The sequence below is a fragment of the Triticum dicoccoides genome, chromosome 2B (genome assembly GCF_002162155.2).
Source record: "Triticum dicoccoides isolate Atlit2015 ecotype Zavitan chromosome 2B, WEW_v2.0, whole genome shotgun sequence".
Classification (NCBI taxonomy): Eukaryota; Viridiplantae; Streptophyta; class Magnoliopsida; order Poales; family Poaceae; genus Triticum; species Triticum dicoccoides.
The window spans coordinates 764,544,999-764,568,698 of record NC_041383.1 but is presented as its reverse complement, the minus strand read 5'-3'; the positions used below and the strand labels follow the sequence as shown (position 1 = coordinate 764,568,698).

At 44.8% G+C, this 23,700-nt stretch overlaps 1 protein-coding gene across 1 annotated transcript in view; it reads left to right on the top strand.

Annotated features, from left to right (window-relative positions):
* The first annotated feature begins 22,028 nt into the window (after nucleotides 1-22,028).
* LOC119366135 (probable pectinesterase/pectinesterase inhibitor 58) overlaps nucleotides 22,029-23,700 on the top strand; it is a 3,929-nt gene continuing 2,257 nt past the window's right edge. The window contains exon 1 of the mRNA XM_037631820.1: nucleotides 22,029-23,679. Within this exon, the coding sequence (XP_037487717.1) occupies nucleotides 22,044-23,679 (1,636 nt within the window). The 5' untranslated portion in view covers nucleotides 22,029-22,043. The remainder of the gene's footprint in view (nucleotides 23,680-23,700) is intronic.

Below are 23,700 nucleotides of genomic sequence, written 5' to 3'. Positions count from 1 at the left end.
GTAATAAATCATATCCTGGGGACTACGCACATAACCAGGATCAAGAGAATTAAACCAAGTTTTAACATCACCCTTTAACGAGAATGGAATTATCTTAAGGATATAATAGTAGCGAGATTTCTCATCATTAGTGAACAGGGTGGCTATATCATTTAATTTAGTAAGATGTGCCACAACAGTTTCAGATTCAACCAAAGTAATTATCTCAGGATCGACAGAGAAATCATAATCCTTATCAGTAACAAAGATAGGTCAGGTAGCAAAAGGAGGGTCGTATTTCATTCTAGCATTCAGAGATTTCTGTGTCAGTTTAGCTAATAACTTCTTAAGATCAGATCTATCATTACAAGCAAGAAAATCTCTAGCAGTTTCTTCATTCATAACATAACCCTCAGGAACAACAAGCAATTCATATTTAGGTGGAGAACCTTCATCATCACTATCTTCAATAATATCGGTTTCAAGAATTTCATTCTCTCTAGCCCTAGCAAGTTGTTCATCAAGAAATTCACCTAATGGCACGGTTGTATCAAGCACAGAAGTATTTTCATCATAATTATCATGCATAGTAGAAGTGGCATCATCAATAACATGCGACCTATCATAATTAATAGCAGAAGCAGGTTTAGGTGTCGCAAGCTTAGTCATAACAGAAGGAGAATCTAGTGTGGAGCTAGATGGCAGTTCCTTACCTCCCCTCGTAGTTGAAGGATAAATCTCAGTTCTTTCGTCTTTCAAGTTCCTCATAGTGACCAGCAGATATAAATCCCAAGTGACTCAAAGAATAGAGCTATGCTCCCCGGCAACGGCGCCAGAAAATAGTCTTGATAACCCACAAGTATAGGGGATCGCAACAGTTTTCAAGGATAGAGTATTCAACCCAAATTTATTGATTCGACACAAGGGGAGCCAAAGAATATTCTCAAGTATTAGCAGTTGAGTTGTCAATTCAACCACACCTGGATAACTTAGTATCTACAGCAAAGTATTTAGTAGCAAAGTAGTATGGAAGTAACGGTAACAGTAGCGAAAGTAACAGTAGCAGTTTTGTAGTAATTATAACGGTAGCAACGGTAAAGTAACTAAGCAAAGAGCAATATGTGAAAAGCTCGTAGGCATTGGATCAGTGATGGATAATTATGTTGGATGCGATTTCTCATGTAATAGTTATAACATAGGGTGACACAGAACTAGCTCCAGTTCATCAATGTAACATAGGGTGACACAAAAAAATATGTTGTCTTGAAACCAATAAGTGAGGATCATAATGCTCAAGCATTATTCATGAACACAGAGGAAATGGATATATCAATGCCTCAATAACAGAACGGTAAAAGGGAAGTACATGTTGAACCATGGTCCAGAGAAGAGCATACCCTAACAACAGCCCCAGACAACACCACATCATTGGATCTAGAAAGCAAAACCAAACCCTAACCACACCCATGCACAGCTCAAAAGAACAAACCTAAATTATTAACAACACCGCTCACAGTGAGTATAAACGCATCTAGAAAAGTGGAGCAAGAACAAACCTCTTCCATTGCACGACTAATGCAAAGACGACGATGACCGACGAGTAGAACAAATCGCTCAGGTCCTGGTCCACCTGCAAAACGGCGAATTGAATCAATCACACAAGCACGGCCGGCACCAAAGAGAACACAGGCGCAGAAGAGAGCGCTGGGGGCAATTGAGGTGAGGCGAACATGGCAGCAGCGTCGAGTAGCAGTGGCAACGATGCAAGCTTGGGATAGAAATAGGGGAGGAAAGAAGCAGGGACGCGATGAGGGAGAGGGAGAACGGCGCGAGGAGAGGTGGGCGGGGGCGGGGGGGCTGAGGAGGAGAGGGAGATTGGCGCACAAGGAGAGGCGGGCGGGGCGGCAGCGCTGTGGAGGAGGAGCAGGTGAGGGGGATGGAGACAGGGCTGTGTGGCGGCTAGGTTTGATTGGGGAGAAAACCTGAGGCGATGGTATTATATACCAACCCGCGAAATTCCAATGCCCTCGGTGGAAGGCCAAAATCACCGGCGGTGGCACAATTTCTCTACAGCAGAAAGCCAACACCGGCTGTAGTCCCAGCCACGGTCACTAACAGGCACGGCCCGAGATTGCCAGAACCCACAGTTCATAGAGATACGATCAAAATCACAAAGTGGACAAATAAAATCACTATTCATTGATCGTCACATCAAACTTGATCCTATGGTCAGGATCAGTTCATCTCAAGATCTAACGGAACGGATTCGTTTGGACACTCAATTAGACGGCTCATAGGCCACATGCCCTTAGAAGGCTCCATATGAGACTCCAGTGTAACAATGGTATTCAGCTATGTCGGCCATGCAGCAGTGTCGCCCCTCCTACAACTTTGACGACCATCGGTGTAGCATGCAACAACTTTGCATTGGCGTCGCACTGCCCCATGTTGAGCTTACCACTGAAGAACTAGCGGTGGACGGCTTGCAGCAGCACATCACATCCCCTCGATGGCCACACTCCCAGCACTCGGTCACTCTCATCACGCACTCGGTGGTGGCCTGGAGCACCCAGATGTTGCCTGCGCTCCTCTGTGCTCGCCCTTGCAGGAGTGTGGTGGCGAGGCGACAATCGATGGTAACTACTTTTCTCTCTTATTTACCCCCTTGCCTTCACTGAACTTGGCTCCGTTGCGTCTGGTTTGTATAAGAGCTGGACGATAATTTGAAAACTCAAACATTTGATGTGTTCCATTCTCAATCTTGTTGCCCCCTTTTTCTAAAACAAGGCAGAAGCTTTGCGGTATCATTAATAAAGCAAGGAGAAACTGTATGTACAAGGCCGAAGTCGAAATCCCAAATGAACTACTCTCCCGGGATGATGGCCCCTAAGGCCTAGTTTGGTAGCAAGGGATCCCCCAGGGATCCCCGTCATTTCCCTGGGTGGGAAGAGCCCGAGTTAATTTCACCCAGGTCTTTACGCAGGCCCGTTTCGTGTCGAGAGGGAGAGGACTTTCCATCCCCAACCCACCCCGATTCCCCGGCTAGGAAACCCTCGACTCGTCACATCAGAAAAATTCTCCCTGTCATTCTTTTGATGCGTCGCTCGCGAAGTTCTGCACTGCCCTCAGCCTCGCGGCCTGCTCTGCTCCGTCTAGGAAAGAAGACGCTATCATCCCCTTCTCTCCCAAATGGTCAGGTGAGTCTCCACGGGGTTTTAATTTTGCCAAGAATATTCCACCCAGGTCATATTTTACATGGAAATAGCTAGCCCAGCATCCAAACAAGACCTAATAAGTGTTTCGCCACAGCGATACACCACAACCTAGCCTCCCTCTTGATGTTATCAAATACAATCGAAGGCAAAGATGCAAATTTGCGAAAAACTCTAGCATTCCTCTCGTTTCAAATATCCCAAGACACATCATAAGAAGTGAAGTGAAGGCCTTATTTGGTGTTGTATTAGGGTTCATTATTTCCTTCCAACAAGTGTGGACGTCGTGGAAGTGTTGCCAGTTTACGGGGTCAAGGTCCTCTCTTCCAGGCCAATCTTTGATCATGCACCAAACCCTTTTTGTGTACGAGCATAGGAAAAGAAGGTGAGTTGCTGTCTCCGGTTGACATTTGCAAAGCTGACAGATGCCATCATTAGGCTATCCTATTTCCCCAATCTGTCGTTAGTCCAAACACGATTTTGAATAATGATCCAAGCAAAAAAATTGCACTTTGGCGGTGCCAAGCTTTCCATACGCATGATCATGGATGAGGTCAAGCCAATAAATTGGGTGTCGTATGCCGAGGCAGTGGAGTAGCAACCATCAGGGGTGAGCTTCCAAATGATGGTGTCATTTTCGTCATTAAGCTGAATCTCCGTAGTATGAGTCCTGAGATTTAAGAACTCCCCAGTGTGCACCCTTGGGCTCCAATGGAAATAAAGCGGAAATCAATGATCTATTTGTAGTTGGTTTCTACGCGACTCATTGACAATTCTACAATTGATTAGACCCATGTCATGTTTTTCTTGTGCAAATAGGAATATGTGATTATTCGAAGTGAAAACGACGATAATTCTCAACGGATTACGTTATGCATTTGCAGTTTCTGTTTTATAGTTATGTTTTTGTTTCAGAATGTATGTAGGAGATCATAGTGATAGCAGCAAGCCATACCCGGATGACGGCGTTCGCGTCGGGAGCACCAGGCACGTGCATGGCGTGCATGGGGCGAGTCGGACGCGGCCGGCTCCGTGGCGTGGGTGTACGTAGGCGTGTGTGTGTCTGTGCGTCGGGTCGGTTAGACGGAGGCGCGGGGGTGTTGCCGCGCCGGGCGCTGGACCCAGTCACGTGAGGTGGCGTGCGTGCGCTGCGGGCGTGGGAGCTGGGAGCGCGGGGCGTGCGCGAGGTGGGCAGCTGGGCTGCTGCGGGAGTGGGAGTGGCCGTTGGCGCATGCATGTATAAGTTCCAGCCTCCGTGTTGTAGTCAGTGGCCGAGTATGAGCTCGGGAAGGAAATACACAAGGACGCCGTACGTGCGGTGGGCGGAGTTCGTGCTCCGGCAAAAACACTTATGTACTTGCGTCTTTCTTCTCCCTCCTTAATTGTCGTGTCAGAGAGTGAGCGGAGGGAGGTGCTGCTGAGCGAGAGGAAGAGGAAGACCGCGGCAATAACAATTGGTATCAGAGCATTGGGTTCGGAGGAGCTCGCTGGCGATGGCACTCGTCCCATGCGGCGGCGGAGCACGGTGATGTCGTGCGTGCGGGGAGCGCGACGGCTGCGGCGGATCTGCGTGGTGGCGCAGAGGCTGCGGTGGCGCGGCGTGGCTCGGCGGAGAGAAGGCCAAGCTCCTCGACACGCCGGATCGGCCGAGTTGATCGCGTCGGAGCGCGATCATGGCGCGAGCTGGAGACGTACAGAGCCTGGCGAATGAGGCGTGGCGGCAAGCCGGGCGCGACCGGTGAGTGTTATGGGTGCACACCGCACGCGTCGGGCGCGTCGGGACCGCGGGCGTGGACCGCATCGAGGCGCTGAACTTGGTTGCGCAGACCGCGTACGTGCGCAGCGGGAGCGCGGGCCGGGAGGGCGGGGACGTGGGGAGTGCGCGCGAAGGGCACGGTGGTCGCGGAGACGAGGAGGCCGCGAAGGACCTGCGTGGTGGCGCAGAGGTCGCGACGGCTCGGCGCGACAACCGTGGAGATGCGTGGCACGGAGACGCGACGTGGCGGCGCACGGGACTGCGGGCTGCTGCAGCGGCAGCGAGCGGAGGCATACATGACGGCGCGACGTCGACGACGAGCCTGACACGTGCAAGGGTGATGGCTTGGGGCGTGAATGATAGCAGCAAGCCATACCCGGATAGCGGCGTTCGCGTCGGGAGCACCAGGCGCGTGCATGGCGTGCATGGGGCGAGTCGGGCGCGGCCGGCTCTGTGGTGTGGGTATATGTAGGCGTGTGTGTGTGTGTGCGCGCGCGCGCGTCGGGTCGGTTAGACGAAGGCGCGGGGGTGTTGCCGCGCCGGGCGCTGGACCCAGTCACGCGAGGTGGCGTGCGTGCGCTGCAGGCGTGGGAGCTGGGAGCGCGGGGCGTGCGCGAGGTGGGCAGCTGGGGTGCTGCGGGAGCGGGAGTGGCCGTTGGCGCATGCATGTATAAGTTCCAGCCTCCGTGTTGTAGTCAGTGGCTGAGTACGAGCTCGGGAAGGAAATACACAAGGACATCGTACGTGCGGCGGGCGGAGTTCGTGCTCCGGTAAAAACATTTGTGTACTTGCGTCTTTCTTCTCCCTCCTTCTTCTTATTTGCTGTGTCAGAGAGTGAGCGGAGGGAGGTGCTGCTGAGCGAGAGGAAGAGGAAGACCGCGGCAACAACACATAGAACTTATATATGGCATTGATCGACATGGGTATATATGCAGATTATGAAGCTGCACATTATTCTTGAAGGAGTTGCTTTGGAAGATGAAGATGATGACTTGCTTCAAGTTAAAAGGGTGTTAGTATTCACTGGTTGGACTGATGTTTTTAGAGCAACTTTACCTTAGTTACCATATGGCCTGAATCGTCATAATAACCGTCAATGTGGCAATTTTGATCATAAAATACACTCTAGCAGAGTCACCATATGAATTTCGATTGCCATCATCTATGGCGCTTGCTCCATAAACGAACTTGCAGCCTCCATATTCGGAGGCTGGGTCGGACCAATATAGAGCTCACTCCAAATTCAGCCGCCATCTTGAGAGGGAAGATTCAACTTCTTCCTCCTCGCGCTGTGCATGGGATTTGAAGCGGCCCAACCTCCCACGCACCACCGACGAGGGGCACCAGACCATTAATGTCACCCAACCGGTTTCCTGTGGCGGACTCGTTGGATGGCCACCATGCGGCATCATCTCCTGGCTTGCGCCTGAGCAGGCCGGGAGGAGCCATGTTAGCAGTCGTGGTAGTCTGAGCAACCAGGAGGCATGCTAGAAGGCAACGACAACCTTTCTCACTGCTCGATGTGCGCTTGACAGCCCGCCGTCGCCCACCTACCGCGTCCCAAACTACACTCCCCTCTCTTGTTTCTATCCTCTCTCTAGCATCACACATTCTCATCTTCCCCCCTCCAATCCACCATGCTCATCTTGAACGGCGCACCCAGAGGAGCTCCCCCTCATCTTTAATTTTGGGGATGAGGAGGAGGAGGAGCCCAGATATCCTGAGAAGAATTGGGCTACCGCACCCTCGCCCGCCAGCACAGACGAGTCATCGACCTAGGACGACACTAGCAAGGCGCATTTCCAAGTCATCCAAGCCAAAATTGCCACATTCTACGTAGGCAACGACCGTGGCAATGGGCTGGCCATGGCCATGACCGTGGCAGTGGAGGTGACCGTGGCCGCAACTAGGGGTGGGTATGGCCGTGGTCGTGACTATATGACAACTACTTTGGCTCATTATTAGTTTTTTTATGAATGTAAATTGCTTTTCAACTAATTTTCCGCCCGCATTCATAGCAATTAAATAGAAGCTTATAAACTTAGTTATTCTATGAGTCTAATGTGTTCCTCTAAATATTTTTTGAAAGAAGTTGTGACCTAATGACAGGTGGGTCGTACTTGCAGGGCAAATCTGGAGCTCAGATTATAACGACTTTGTGTTTGCGCTTTGCTTCGGCAACCTCCATATCCATATGAAGCGCGACATGGAGGCTATATGATGACTCTCAGCTAGTGTTGATCTTAGGGTCTAGCGTTAATTTTTTTTAGTTATGTTCTTATTTTCGGGAATGTAGGAGCATCGCTCACAAATTTATGAATATAGGATTGGTAAAAACCAAGTATTGGTCGACGCGGGTCCACTAATGTTTACATCAGGACAAAATGCATAGAAATTCATAGGGGCATGCACTTACCGGGGCACGCATGCATGCAACCCTCGGATTACTTTAATATTCATAAACTTGTTTAGTCTTACCCCTTGATTACTGTAGGGCAGGGTCCATGTGTGCATGCTTTTGACAGATTTTGCCACACTTGCATATCCGTCCACTCCACTTCCCACATATTTTTCTTTTGGCTTTGGAATTTGAATCTTCTATATCTTTTCAACGAAAAGCCCAATTTAATTTTTGTTTTCATATCCCTATTGCTTGCGATGAGGGCTTTAAAATAAGACCAATTTTGAATACATTTTGACACATTTTTAAAATGTTAAGTTTCAACTTTCAAAACTTAACAGGAATGACTAACAAAATCACCTACTTTTAGAAACCAAAACTGAAAATCTTGTCGGGAATCACTAGTTTATTTTGCTTTCCCAATACATAGTTTAGTTTTGGTTTCTGAAACTTACTGGTTCTTTTGACTAGTTCATATTAAGTTTTGGCTATTGAAACATAACGAGTTTTACAAACCTATCAATACGTATTAAGAATTACTATTATTTCGAAACCCTCGTTACAAGCAACACAAATTTGAAAACAATAATTAAATTGGAATTCTCATTCAAAAGATATAGGAGATTCAACATTTAAAGTCAAAATAAAATGTATGGGAGGTGGGATGGGTGGAGCCGTGAAAAGCTGCGCGCATGGACCCCACATAAAATAATTAAGGGCTAAAGCACATGCAAAGAGTAAATCAGTTTTTGAATCATGAGGCAATCGGATGGCCGCAAATCGGCACGCCTTCGTCCGTGCTAGGAATCCTTGTCCACAAAATGTATTGTAGCCATGGCCAAATGGGTAATACTTGGGGTTGTCGACTGATACGTCTTCAACGTATCTATAATTTTTTATTGTTCCATACTATCATATTACCTGTTTTAAATGTTTATGGGCTTTACTATACACTTTTATATCATTTTTGGGACCAACCTATTAACCGGAGGCCCAGCAAAAATTGCTATTTTTTTGTCTATTTCAGTGTTTCGCAGAAAAGGAATATCAAACGGAGTCCAAACGGAATGAAACCTTCGGGAGAGTTATTTTTGGAACAAATGCAATCCAGGAGACTTGGAGTGTACGTCAAGAAGCAAACGAGAAAGCCACGAGGCAGGGAGGCGCGCCCTAGCGGGGTGGGCGCGCGCCCCACCCTCGTGGGCCCATCGTGGCTCCCCTGACCGACTTCCTTCGCCTATATATATCTACGTACCCCGAAAACATCCAGGAGCACCAAAAACCCTATTTCCACTATCGCAACCTTCTGTATCCACGAGATCCCATCTTGGATCCTTTTTCGGCGCTCCGCCGGAGGGGCAATCGATCACGGAGGGCTTCTACATCAACACCATAGCCTCTCCAATGAGTTGTGAGTAGTTTACCACAGACCTTCGGGTCCATAGTTATTAGCTAGATGGTTTCTTCTCTCTTTTTGAATCTCAATACAATGTTCTCCTCGATCTTCTTGGAGATCTATTCGATGTAATTCTTTTTGTGGTGTGTTTCTGGAGATCCGATGAATTGTGGGTTTATGATCAAGTTTATTTACGAGAAATATTTGAATCTCCTCTGAATTCTTTTATGTATGATTGGTTATCTTTGCAAGTCTCTTCGAATTATCAGTTTGGTTTGGCCTACTAGATTGATCTTTCTTGCAATGAGGGAAGTGCTTAGCTTTGGGTTCAATCTTGCGCTGTCCTTTCCCAGTGACAGGAGGGGCAGCAAGGCACGTATTGTATTGTTGCCATCGAGGATAAAAATGGGGTTTATATCATATTGCTTGATATCCCTCTACATCATGTCATCTTGCCTAATGCGTTACAATGTTCTTATGAACTTAATACTCTAGATGCATGCTGGATAGCGGTCGATGTGTGGAGTAATAGTAGTAGATGCAGACAGGAGTCAGTCTACTTGTCGCGGACGTGATGCCTATATACATGATCATGCCTAGATATTCTCATAACTATGCACTTTTCTATCAATTTCTCGACAGTAATTTGTTCACCCACCGTAATACTTATGCTATCTTGAGAGAAGCCACTAGTGAAGCCTATGGCCCCTGGGTCTAGTCTTCATCATATAAGTTTCTGATTTACTTTATTTTGCAATCTTTACTTTTCAATCTATATCATAAAAATACCAAAAATATTTATCTTATCTTATTATCTCTATCATATCTCACTTTCGCAAGTGGCCGTGAAGGGATTGACAACCCCTTTATCGTGTTGGTTGCAAGGTTCTTATTTATTTGTGTAGGTACGAGGGACTTGCGTGTAGCCTCCTACTGGATTGATACCTTGGTTCTCAAAAACGGAGGGAAATACTTATGCTACTTTGCTGCATCAACCAACGCAGTGCTCAAGAGGTAGCAAGAAGGATTTCTGGCACCGTTACCGGGGAGGTCTACGCACAAGTCAAGACATACCAAGTACCCATCACAAACTCTTATCCCTCACATTACATTATTTACCATTTGCCTCTCGTTTTCCTCTTCCCCACTTCTAAAACGATTTTCAAAAACCTTTGCCTTTTCTTCGCCCTCCTTCCGTTCGATCTTGTGTTACCATGTACCTTCTTTTTGCTTGCATCTTTGCTTGCTAAAAGTTTATGGATCCTCATCCACTTGCTAATCTCTTTAAGAGATCCAATTATGATGAACCTATTGCTAGTGAGTTGATTGCACTAGATTATCTTTATGAGGTTTTGCTTGAAACTCGTGAATCTGAAAATTGTGATGAAGTACTTTATGTAGCAATTCACGATAGATCTTTGAATAAAAAGTATGATTGCAATGATTTTACTATAAATTCTATTGATGTCAGTTGTGCTAAAAATATGCAAAACCCTAAGCTTGGGGATGCTAGTTTTGCTATGTCTACTACTTGTCGAAATGATCATGATTGGGGTGATTCTTCTTATGATCTTGAAAATTTATTTAAGCCCGATGATGAATATGAGATTGATAATAGTGTTTGCAATATTATTGAAAGTGGGTTTGGAAGAGTGTCAACTTTAGATCCCACATATTTGGATAATGTTCGATCTTATGAATTTTTGATAAAAGTGGGTTTGGAGAGGTCATGACTTTAGTTAATGTTAATCCCACTATTTTTGAAGGGTGTCAACTTTGCATGCATGTGGATCGTGTTGAAAATATTTCATGTGATAGCTATTTTGTTGAATTTTCTTATGATCCCACATGTAATTATTATGAGAGAGGAAAATATGATTGTAGAAATTTTCATGTTACTAAATTACCTCTTGTTATGTTGAGATTGCTATTGTTTCTTTCCGTTTCCTTGCATATGCTAGTTTTTGCTTGCTATGATAATTTGTTTTCCTATAATATGCCAATGCATAGAAAGTATGTTAGACTTAGATGTGTTTGTCACGTGTTTCATGATGCTCTCTTTGTGCTTCAATTCATGTCTTTCATGTGAGTATCATTGAAATTATCAATGCCTAGCTAGGGGCATTAAACGATAACGCTTGTTGGGAGGCAACACTATTTTATTTTGGGTTCTTTACTTTTTGCTCCTGTTTATTATTAAATAATTTATCTAGCCTCTGGTTAAATGTGTTTTTATATTTTAATTAGTGTTTGTGCCAAGTAGAACCTATAGGATCATCTTGGATGAAAGTTAATTTGATCTTGCTGAAAAACAGAAACTTTTGCACGCACGGGAATAAGTTTAGTAAATCACAGAAACGTGTTTTTTAGTTGATTCCTTTTGCAGAAGATTAACAGATAAATTTCCCAGGACTTCCTATTTTGGTATAATTTTTAGAGTTCCAGAAGTACTCGAAAGTTACATATTGCTACAGGCTATTCTGTTTTTGACAGATTCTATTTTTCGTGTGTTGTTTGCTTATTTTGATAAATCTATGGTTAGTATCGGGGGGTATGAACCATAGAGAAGTTGGAATACAGTAGGTTTAACACCAATATAAATAAATAATGAGTTCATTAAAGTACCTTAAAGTGGTGGTTTGCTTTCTTGCACTAACGGAGCTCATGAGATTTTCTGTTGAGTTTTGTGTTGTGAAGTTTTTAAGTTTTGGGTAAAGATTTGATGGATTATGGAATAAGGAGTGGCAAGAGCCTAAGCTTGGTGATGACCATGGCATCCCAAGGTAAATTCAAGGAAAACCAAAAGCCTAAGCTTGGGGATGCCCCGGAAGGCATCCCCTCTTTCGTCTTCGTCCATCGGTAACTTTACTTGGAGCTATATTTTTATTCACCACATGATATGTGTTTTGCTTGGAGCGTCTTGTATGATATGAGTCTTTTCTTTTTAGTTTACCACAATCATCCTTGATGTACACACATTTTGGGAGAGACACACATGATTCGAAATTTATTAGAATACTCTATGTGCTTCACTTATATTTTTTGAGCTAGACAATTTTGCTCTAGTGCTTCACTTATATCTTTTTAGAGCACGGCGGTGGTTTTATTTTGTAGAAATTATTGATCTCTCATGCTTCACTTATATTATTTTGAGAGTATTTTAGAACAGCATGGTATTTGCTTTGGTTATAAAATTATTCCTAATATGATGAGCATCCAAGTTGGGTATAATAAAAACTATCATAGAAAGTGCATTGAACGCTATGATCAATTTGATGCTTGATAATTGTTTTGAGATATGAGGATGGTAATATTAGAGTCATGCTAGTTGGGTAATTGTTAATTTTAGGAATACTTGTGTTAAAAGTTTGTGATTCCCGTGGCATGCATGTATGATGAACCGTTATGTGATGAAGTTGGAGCATGATTTATTAATTGATTGTCTTCCTTATGTGTGGAGGTCGGGATCACGCGATGGTTAACTCCTACCAACCCTTCCCCTAGGAGCATGCGTGTAGTACTTTGTTTTGATTACTTGTAGATTTTTGCAATAAGTATGTGAGTTCTTTATGACTAATGTTGAGTCCATGGATTATACGCACTCTCACCCTTCCACCATTGCCAGCCTCTCTTGTGCCGCGCAACTTTCACCGGTACCATACACCCACCATATACCTTCCTCAAAACAGCCACCATACCTACCTATTATGGCATTTCCATAACCATTCCGAGATATATTACCATGCAACTTTCCACCGTTCTGTTTATGACACGCTCCATCATTGTCATATTGCTTTTGCATGATCATGTAGTTGACATCGTATTTGTGGAAAAGACACCGTTATAATTCTTTCACACATGTCACTCTTGATTCATTTCATATCCCGGTACACCACCGGAGGCATCCACATAGAGTCATATTTTTTTCTAAGTATTGATTTGTAATTCTTGAGTTGTAAATCAACAAAAGTGTGATGATCTTCATTATTACAGCATTGTCCCAAGTGAGGAAAGGATGATGGAGACTATAATTCCACCAGAAGTCGGGATGAGACTCCGGACTTTATGAAAAATAAAAGAGGCCAAAGAAGCTGAATTAAAAAAAAAGGCCAAAGAAGCCCACCAAAATAAAAAAAAAAGAGAAAATGAGAGAAGGGACAATGTCACTATCCTTTTTCCACACTTGTGCTTCAAAGTAGCACCATGATCTTCATGATAGAGAGTCTCATATGTTGTCACTTTCATATACTAGTGGGAATTTTTCATTATAGAACCTGGCTTGTATATTCCAATGATGGGCTTCCTCAAATTGCCCTAGGTCTTCGTGAACAAGCAAGTTGGATGCACACCCACTTAGTTCCTTTTGTTGAGCTTTCATACATTTATAGCTCGGGTGCATCCGTTGCATGGCAATCCCTACTCACTCACATTGATATCTATTAATGGCATATCCATAGCCCGTTGATACGCTTAGTTGATGTGAGACTATCTTCTCCTTTTTTGTCTTATCCACAACCACCATTCTATTTCACATATAGTGCTATGTCCATGGCTCACGCTTATGTATTGCGTGAAGATTGAGAAAGTTTGAGAATACTAAAGTATGAAACAATTGCTTGGCTAAAACCGGGGTTGTGCATGATTTAAATATTTTGTGTGATGAAGATAGAGGATAGCCAGACTATTGATTTTGTAGGGATAACTTTCTTTGGCCATGTTATTTTGAGAAGACATGATTACTTTGTTAGTATGCTTGAAATATTATTACTCTTATGTCAATATGAACTTTTATCTTGAATCATTTGGATCTGAACATTCATGCCACAATAAAGAAAATTACATTGAGAATTACGTTAGGTAGCATTCCACATAAAAAATTCTATTTTTATCAATTACTTACTTGAGGACGAGTAGGAATTAAGCTTGGGGATACTTGATACGTCTCCAACGTATCTATAATTTTTGATTGTTCCATGCTATTATATTACCCGTTTTGGATGTTTATGGGCATTACTATACACTTTTATATCATTTTTGGGACTAACCTATTAACCGGATACCCAGCCCAAATTGCTGTTTTTTTTGCCTATTTCAGTGTTTCGCAGAAAAGGAATATCAAACGGAGTCCAAACGGAATGAAACCTTCGGGAGAGTTACTTTTGCAACAACCGCAATCCAGGAGACTTGGAGTGTACGTCAAGAAGCAAACGAGGAAGCCACGAGGCAGGGAGGCGCGCCCTAGGCGGGTGGGCATGCCCCCCACCCTCGTGGGCCCATCGTGGCTCCCCTGACCGACTTCCTTCGCCTATATATATCTACGTACCCCGAAAACATCCAGGAGCACCACGAAACCCTATTTCCACCGCCGCAACCTTCTGTACCCGCAGGATCCCATATTGGAGCCTTTTCCGGCGCTCCACCGGAGGGGGAATCGATCATGGAGGACTTCTACATCAACACCATAGCCTCTCCAATGAGTTGTGAGTAGTTTACCATAGACCTTCGGGTCCATACTTATTAGCTAGATGGCTTCTTCTCTCTCTTTGAATCTCAATACAATGTTCTCCTCGATCTTCTTGGAGATCTATTCAATGTAACTCTTTTTGCGGTGTGTTTGTCGAGATCCGATAAATTGTGGGTTTATGATCAAGTTTATCTACGAGAAATATTTGAATCTCCTCTAAATTCTTTTATTTATGATTGGTTATCTTTGCAAGTCTCTTCGAATTATCAGTTTGGTTTGGCCTACTAGATTGATCTTTCTTGCAATGGAAGAAGTGCTTAGCTTTGGGTTCAATCTTGCGGTGTCCTTTCCCAGTGACAGCAGGCGTAGCAAGGCACGTATTGTATTGTTGCCATCGAGGATAAAAAATGGGGTTTATATCATATTGCTTGATATCCCTCTACATCATGTCATCTTGCCTAATGCGTTACTCTGTTCTTATGAACTTAATACTCTAGATGCGTGATGGATAGCGGTCGATGTGTGGATTAATAGTAGTAGATGCAGGCAGGAGTCGGTCTACTTGTCGGGGACGTGATGCCTATATACATGATCATGCCTAGATATTCTCATAACTATGCACTTTTCTATCAATTGCTCGACAGTAATTTGTTCACCCACCGTAATACTTATGCTATCTTGAGAGAAGCCAGTAGTGAAATCTATGGCCCCTGGGTCTATTCTCCATCATATAAGTTTCCGATTTACTTTATTTTGCAATCTTTACTTTTCAATCTATATCAGAAAAATACCAAAAATATTTATCTTATCTTATTATCTCTATCAGATCTCATTTTCGCAAGTGGCCGTGAAGGGATTGACAACCCCTTTATCGCGTTGGTTGCAAGGTTCTTGTTTGTTTGTGTAGGTACGAGGGACTTGCGTGTAGCCTCCTACTGGATTGATACCTTGGTTCTCAAAAACTGAGGGAAATACTTACGCTACTTTGCTGCATCATCCTTTACTCTTCAAGGGAAAATCAACGCAGTGTTCAAGAGGTAGCATTGTCATACAATTTCTTTGTTTGAAGTTTTGCCATGGTCACCTTTCAAAAACATGCCCGGCTTTGGAGTACATTTGTCCCTTTGCTTGAGATGCCTTTAGTTCCTTTCTATTTTTGTTCTGTGGTGGTGGTTGCGTGAGGCGGTGAAGATTGTAAAACAATGGTTTACTTAATGAAATCGGGGTAAAACCTTTCATAAAATGGTTCCCACTGAACCTAAGACAAACTCTTGACCAGATGTTGTGGCAGTTAGTTCGGGGGAGAGTACCTTCAGGGATGGAGGTGCTCAAATGTAATGGTCTTGGAGATGGCATTTGTCCATTATGCATACTGGAGGAAGACTTGTGTTCTTAGGAGTTGCTTCTAGGAGGTGGTGGGTGGTAGGTTGTACCCCTCTAACTTCCCGAACCTCTTCGAGGAATTGCAAGCTTTCATGGCTGACACATGTAAGACGTTGTGGGTGGGTGTAGACTCTTTGGACGATTCATAATAAGCTTGTAATTGAGAAAATCATCCCTAGACGCTCCTCTGATGCTATATATAAAGTGTGTGGTTTCCTGCTGCTATGGGATCTGCTTAGCAAATGGCAGGATCACGACACCGTCGATGAGTTATCTGCAGTCCTTCGCTCTTTGGTGCTTGACCTACCGTTGTCGCTCGGTGCACCACCGGGCCGAGCCTGATTAGAGGAGAGGGGCTGCCTCCTCTAGTTGTGTGTGTGCGCGCGCTATGGTGTGAGGCCACCTCCTCTCACTATTTGTGCGCGCTACAGTGTGGGGCTGCCTCTATCGCCGGTTCCCCCAGCTGTACCTTCTTATTTTTTTTGTTATGTATTGTTGTGCGAGTGTTCTATCGTGTTAACTTATGTTGTCGGTTGTTTCGGTGATGGCTTTATCTATAAAGCGGACTGAAAGCCCTTTTAAGATAATATAATGAATTATAGCTTGAAGTTAACATCATCTTCTCAAAAGAAGAATAATGAAAATGCGTAAATGCCAAACAAAGACCGAGCTCCATGAAGGTCTTAAGTTGAAAACTTCAAAATCAAGCTTTTCAATTTCAGAAAATTGTGAAAAAATACACATATACCTAGAGCCGGAATGTACATGTGTGTAATTTTTTTAGGTCGAAATACGTTGAAATGAGAGCTACAAAAGAAAACAAATTGGGGGCGTTTTGCATATGTCCTGTTCATTTTTAAAGTTCACGATTATGTTTTGTGTGCAGCTCGCAACTTAAGGTATCTCATCCTGAAATTTTACACACCTGCACATTACATCCATGTATATATGTGTATTTTTTTCAGAATTTTTCAAACTAAAAAGTTTGAATAAAATTAAGGCCTGAATGGAGCTCGGTCTCCAAAATGCCCTGCTCAATAAAACAACACTTTTGGTATATGTAAGTCACCTGAATTTTTATTTTGGGTAAGCCACTTATTTTTCTTCGTTTCTAATCTGCCCGTTTTCTACCCTCCTTCACCGCCTCCTCCTCCTCCTCCTCCAAGAAAGAAAGTTAGGGTTCGTGCCTCTCGCCGGCGCCGGCGCAGGTCCGCCTCGTCTCCGGTGGCCCTAGGGCCATGGAGGCGCGGTGAATCCTGGCAAGGGCCGGCGGGAGGGCTCCATTTTAGTCATTTTTTTCAATCTTGTTAGGGTTTGTGTCCTACTCGGGAAGGCGAGACGGCGGCGGCTCCCTGAAGATGGAATAAAGGTCTCCCCGCCTAGCCCCCGTTCCGGCGATGCGTCTAGCATCGTTGGTGGGCATGTGGAGGTGTGTCTCCGGCAGATCTATCTTTGGTGGATTTGCTCGGATCTCGTCGTTGTTCGTCTACGTTCGTGTGTCTTCGGTTTGGATCTTTCCGATCTACGTTATTTTTCATCGGCGGCGGTTACTGTTCTGGGGTGCTGGTCCTATGGGGCCTTAGCACAACGACTTCCCGACTGTCTACTACAACAAGTTGTGCCCGGCTCCGGCGATGGAGGGGCGATGACGGCAGCGCGCCTTTGGCTCGCTTCAGTGCTTGTAGTCGTCGCTAGCTGGTCTACGAATCTAGATGTAATTTTTATTTCTGGTATTCGTTGTACTGCCATGATTGAAGATGAATAGATTGGAAGTTTTTTCGCAAAAAAAAAATCGACTGGCCAAAATTTATGTTCAGTCAATTTTTTTTCCTGCCTCTAGCTTGTTGTTCTCTGCCCCATACTTTTGGGCCTTGAGCAGCCAATGTCCCAAAAGCTAATTGATCCAATTCATTGGTTCTATGTGTGTGTTGCGTTTGTGTTGTGTGCCCTTGATCACCCATGTCCATGCATGTGTGTTTGCTGGCGCGTGTTGGTGCGCAAGTGTGTGTAAGTGTATACGTGAGGGATACGTCGAAGGTGGCACTATTATATAAGTAAGACACAGCCCATTTTTTATTTGTCGATAGAAGATTTAATCTTCAACATTCATTTTTCATATTTTTAATTTCTTAACGAAAAAACTGTCCAATCAAATTTTGTTTTTGTTCTGTCCTTTTGGCGCCCCTTTTTTGGAGTGTTTGCGAAGTACTTTCTTTGCATAAGTGTTTGTACATGTTTTCTTTTCTTTTGTGTGTTTATGTCTATGCACGTGTGAGTAATTCAACTTCAATGTGTCAACAGATGATTATTCCCAGATGTTTTTTTTGTTCTATTGCTACTGGACAACCGCCTAATTTGTTTTTAGGTTTGGTCATTATTTTTCTTCTTTTCTCATGTGTGTTTGCTTCTATTTGGTTCTATTTTTTTGAGTCATTTCTTTTACTTTATGTGATATGTGGATGTTGGGTTTGTGTAAGTGTACACGCAAGTACTATATAATATGTGTGTAAACTACACTAATGTGCGAAATGTACTATTATATTCTTATTGTTGCTTATTATAAGAAAGTGCAATTTCTATACAAATTGGGTGCATGTTTTCATCATTTTTTGTTTATTTTTTTATTTTCTTTCTTATTTAAGGGTAATACCATTCCACTAGTTTATTCTTTCTCACAAAACTTCATTTTATATTGCTTTAGTTTTAATTTAAATCTTAGTATAGGGGGAGAAGAAGGCAGACGGGCCTTTGGATCTTGATTGGATAGTTTAGCTAAAGCCGAAAAATGGTATAGGTGCTTTGTTTAATAGTTTGCCATTTTTTTGGTTGAAACACCGAGTGTAAAACACGGACGTGTAGATGCAAATTGTGTTGCTGTCTGACGTAATATGAATGCCACTAATTCGTTCTACCTGAGAAAACTTCATTATTTTGAATGTGTTTTAGCTTTTTAATTTTTTTTCCTTCTTTAAGGCTAAATACCAAATCCACTAATTCATTCCTTCTTAGAAAACTCCCTTTTGTGAAAATTTCACTCTTATATGCTTATCTGGCATATTAGAAAAAGCGCAAATTTTTGTGTATATTACGTGCAATTTTGTCATTATTATTTATTTATTTCATTAATTAATTTCTTCTTAATGGGTAATATTAATTTCACTAATTCATTCTATATTAGAAAAGTTCAATATTTTGATTTTATTTAGTTTTAATTTCTATTTTCTTTCTCCTTTAAGCGTAATACTAGTTTTAGTAATTCATTCCTTCTTAGAAAATGTTCTTTCAAAAAATCTTTATTATATATTTATTCTTGCATATTATAAAAATACAATTATTGTGAGAATTTTGTCAGTATTTTTTTTTGGTTTTTCTTTTTTTTAAGGATAATACCAATGCCACTAATTCTATCTTCCTTAGAAATTTCATTATTTTTATTTTGTTTAGTTTTAATTTTATTTTATTTTTTCATTAAAGGTAATATCAAATCTACTACCTTTTTGTGAAAATTTCACTATTATATGCTTGTTCTTTTTTGCAGTTTCTAATATTGTATGCAAATTTTATCTTTTTTTTTTGCTTTTCTTTCTTGTTAAAGGGTAATACGAAGGCCACTAGCTCATTTGACCTTAGAAAACTTAATTATTTTGATGATGTTTTAGTTTTTGATTTTCTTTCTTCTTTAAGGATAATATCAATGCGACCAATACATTCCTTCTTAGAAAACTCCTTTTTGCAAAAAATACTCTACTATATGCTTATTCTTTCACGTTATTAAAAAAATCTGTGTAAATTGTGTGCAATTTTTGTTATTATTTCTTTACCTTTTCATTTTCTTCGTTCTTTAAAAGTAATACTAATTCTACTAATTCACTCTTCCTTTGGTTTTCTTTATCTTTATTTGTGCTCACTTATTCTTTAAGGTGACACCTGCACAAGTATTAGATTTCTATTATTATGCAAACATGTGGCGTGTATCAATATAATGGCATTCGCCAATGTGGAATATTTTTCTTTAGGCTTGGGCTTCAATGCAGGTTAACACGTAGCTATATTGTTGGACCAGACTATCGTGGACTTTTTTAGCTCGGCTTGTTTCTTCTTCTATTTTGGTCTTCAACCCAAAATCAATTGAATTGTTTATTTTTCATCCAACTTTTCTTAAAGGGAAATGTTTTCACCCGGCGCGCCGGCGGAACCGTTGCGCCGGCGGAACCGTTGCGCCGGACGCGCGCGGGCCACGCGATGCAGTTCAATCGAAGGGAGACTGCACACTCATACGATTTTTCTGGCTCACGCACTGTACATTTATCTTTTCTCTGTAGCTCTCTCCTCCACTCGTTCCCACATGCTCGTTCCTCCCTCTTTTCTTCCCCAGCTAGAGCACAGCGCCACAGCTCCATGGCTACCCCCAGGTGCTGCTATGAGGTTCGTTCTCCAGCCTCTCTCTCTTTCTCTCTGAAACTGCTACAACCATCTTCGCGATTTGCTACAACTCCCCACACGTGCTGCTACTGCTGCTACTGTGCTACAACCTCCCCTGGTGCTGCCATGAGGGACGTTTTCCAGCTTGACCCTCCCTCTCCTCTACCTCTATCTGTGAAAGTGCTACAACCATCATTACAATTTGCTACAACCTGCAACAAGGCGAGCTGCAACCTGTAGCGCGCGAGCTGCATTGGTTCTATGGCGATACGTGTTTGTGCTGCATCCGTCATAAATGTTTGCTACTACCATCGTCGAGATTTGCTACATTACTAATGGTGATGCTAAACATGCGACGGCATTGACCACATTTTTTGCTGCAACCGCGGTCATTTTTTGCTACAACCGGTGACATAATTTGTTACCATCAATTTTTTGGCGGTGTCCAGCGATGAAATCAGAGAAAAGCTGCAACCGACTACGAGAAAGCTTCAAACCGCTTCTGAAAAAGCTTCAACGAGGAAACGGTGAGCTTACAATGGTGTCGTTGTTGTTTTTTTGCTGGAACCGTTGTTCGCGTTTGCTAAACCGTCAGGCATTTTGCTGCGACCAGCAACTGAGGGAGGTACACTGCGAGCTCGTCCATGGAGCGCTGCGGCCGACGACCGCCGCCACGGGAGCTGCGACCCATGGCATTTTTTGACTGCAACCTGCAAGCGCTCGGTGTTGCATGCGTGAAGTCGGCGGGAAACGAATGGGAGGCACTGACCACCGGCGAGGACGGCGACCGGCAGCGAAGCGGCGGCGGCCGGCAGCGAAGCGGCGGTGCTTCGATCGAGGTTGGGCATTCGCTCATCCATGTAGAGTGCCAGCGGGCCGTTGCTCCTGTTCTTTGTTGGCGGATTGTTTTTTTGGACAGAAAACGATAGGAGGAGCCCAGATCTAATGGCCGTACTGCACGCATCGAACGCCTGGGCTGCGACCGGCCCAAATTTGGGCCGGCGCGCCGGCGCCTATCGCTAGTAAACCACTTGTTGAATACGGCTGAAAAGGTGACTGACACAATTAGAATATCAGGCGATAATAAATCTAATGCATTACTAGGTTTATTATAATTATGCATTGTCCTTTGAAAGATGGCTAAAAATGTTACTGCCCAAATTAGAGCACGGCTAAAAAAGTGACTGACACAGTAGTTAATCACTTGTTGAACACTCTTTTTGAAGACAATGCAGACGCAGACGCTCATACATACGCATATACATTCGTCCCAATAAAAGCACACATGCACACACACCCTATCCAATGAGCACCTCTGAGAGATTGAGCCGGCACATCATCTAGAGATTGACGAAGTCACCATAGACGTCTTTGTGGTCGACAAGAATGTCGACTACCGCTGAACGTACATCGTTGGAAGGCCTGAAATAAATTCAGAAAAATACGAGCATCAAAATCAAGTCTAGGACTTGAATACTTTTTCTAGTCAGTCCCTTTTGTTCTTGGGTTTATCTGGTTTACGTTGTATCAGCCCAAGAATTGGTGTGGCCTTCTGTTCGTTTGTGTGCAAAGGGCTGGCTTTGGCTGGTTGAGAAAATCGATTTAAGCTAATGTGTGGTCAGTCGATCTGTGCTCCACATGCTTGATGTCTGTCCATCGGATCAAAAAACAACGGTAGAACATTGCTTACCTAGTGCCATGCAGAGCAAAGAAGAGCGTGCGAGCGAGGCATGCATGCCGGGAGATCGATGGATGCATGCAAATTCACGTACATGTTATATGTAGGTCAAAGCTTTTTCAACCAGGAGATGAGGATGAGATGAAACATTCAAAGCGCCGCTGAGCCCCAGGCCAAACCAGGGCATTCCAAGAATAGCCGTTGCTCTTGTCCACAAGCTGCAATTACATAAACGAACTCTCGCCGCGGCATTCTCTTCTTCCTCAGGGCCAAGCTCACCACGCTTCCCGTGCGGCGAGGAGCCCCGGCCGGCTCCGGCATCGAAACCAGCAGTTAGTAAGGCTCGCGCACAATGACCAACAAGGCCGCCACCGCCAGCATCATCGCCGCCGTGGGCGTCGTCGCCGTCATCGGCACGATCGCCGCGGTCACCACGTCCAGGAAGGCCAGCGACGATGGTGGCAACATGTCTACCAGCATCAAGCTCTCCCAGCTCTGCTCCTCCACGCTGTACCCGGCCAAGTGCGAGAACAGCCTCACCCCCGTCGTCAACGAGTCCTCCAACCCGGAGGAGGTCCTCCGGGCCGCGCTCCAGGTGGCCATGAACGAGATCGGCGACGCCTTCGCCAAATACACCGACGTCGGCAGGGGCGCCGCCGACAAGATCACCTTGAGCGCCATCGGCGAGTGCAAGAAGCTGCTCGACGACGCCATCGTGGACCTCAAAGACATGGCCGGCCTCAGGGCGGACCAGGTCGTCGTCCAGGTCAATGACCTCAGGGTCTGGATCTCCGGCGTCATGACCTATATCTACACCTGCGCCGATGGCTTCGACAAGCCGGAGCTCAAGCATGCCATGGACAGGCTGCTGAGGAACTCCACAGAGCTCAGCAGCAACGCCCTGGCTATCATCACCCGCGTCGGCCAGTTCCTGCATCAAGCACAGGACGCCAAGAGTGATTCCACCGGCGGAGGGAGCCGCCGACTTCTCGGGTGGTACATGGGTGACGCGCACGACGTGGAAAGCAGGCGCCGGCTTCTAGCTATCAATGGCAGGCTGGACGAGATCGCAGATGTGGGAGACGCGAGCCGGCGCCTCCTGTCAGAGACGATGGACGAGATCACTGAGATGTCACACGACGGAGACCGCCACCTGTCGGAGACGATGGACCAGATCGATGAGATGTCCCACAGCGGAGACCGCCACCTGTCGGAGACGATGGACGAGATCGATGAGATGTCCCACGACGGAGACCGCCACCTGTCGGAGACGATGGACGAGATCGATGAGATGTCTCACGAGGGAGACCGCCACCTGTCGGAGACGATGGACCAGATCGATGAGATGTCCCACGACGGAGGCCGCCACCTGTCGGAGACGATGGACCAGATCGATGAGATGTCCCACGACGGAGACCGCCACCTCCAAGACGTGAGTACGCCCAACCTCACCGGAAACGTGAGCACATCCAACATCACCGGAAAAGCGAACACGTCCCAGGTCATGTCGTTCGGCGACGGCTCGTCGGCCTCGATGTTCTTCGGCGTCTCCAACCTGACTAAGGAGGCCGACTTCGTCCGGCGCCGGCTGCTGAGCATGTCGTTCAACGACGTCTCGTCGGAGAACGAGGTTAAACAATACGGTGAACGCAACCGGCGAAGGCTCCTCAACGACGCCTCGTCGGATAACGAGGTTAAACAATACGGCGAGGGCAACAGGCGAAGGCTCCTCAACGACGCATCATCGGATAACGAGGTTAAACAATACGGCGAAGGCAGCAAGCGAAGGCTCTTCAGCGACGCCTCGTCGGATAACGAGGTTAAACAATACGGCGAAGGCACCAGGCGAAGGCTCCTCGGCGACGCCTCGTCGGATAACGAGGTTAAGCAATACGGCGAAGGCAGCAAGCGAAGGCTCCTCGGCGACGCCTCGTCAGATAACGAGGTTAAGCAATACGGCGAAGGTAGCAAGCGAAGGCTCCTCGGCGACGCCTCGTCAGATAACGAGG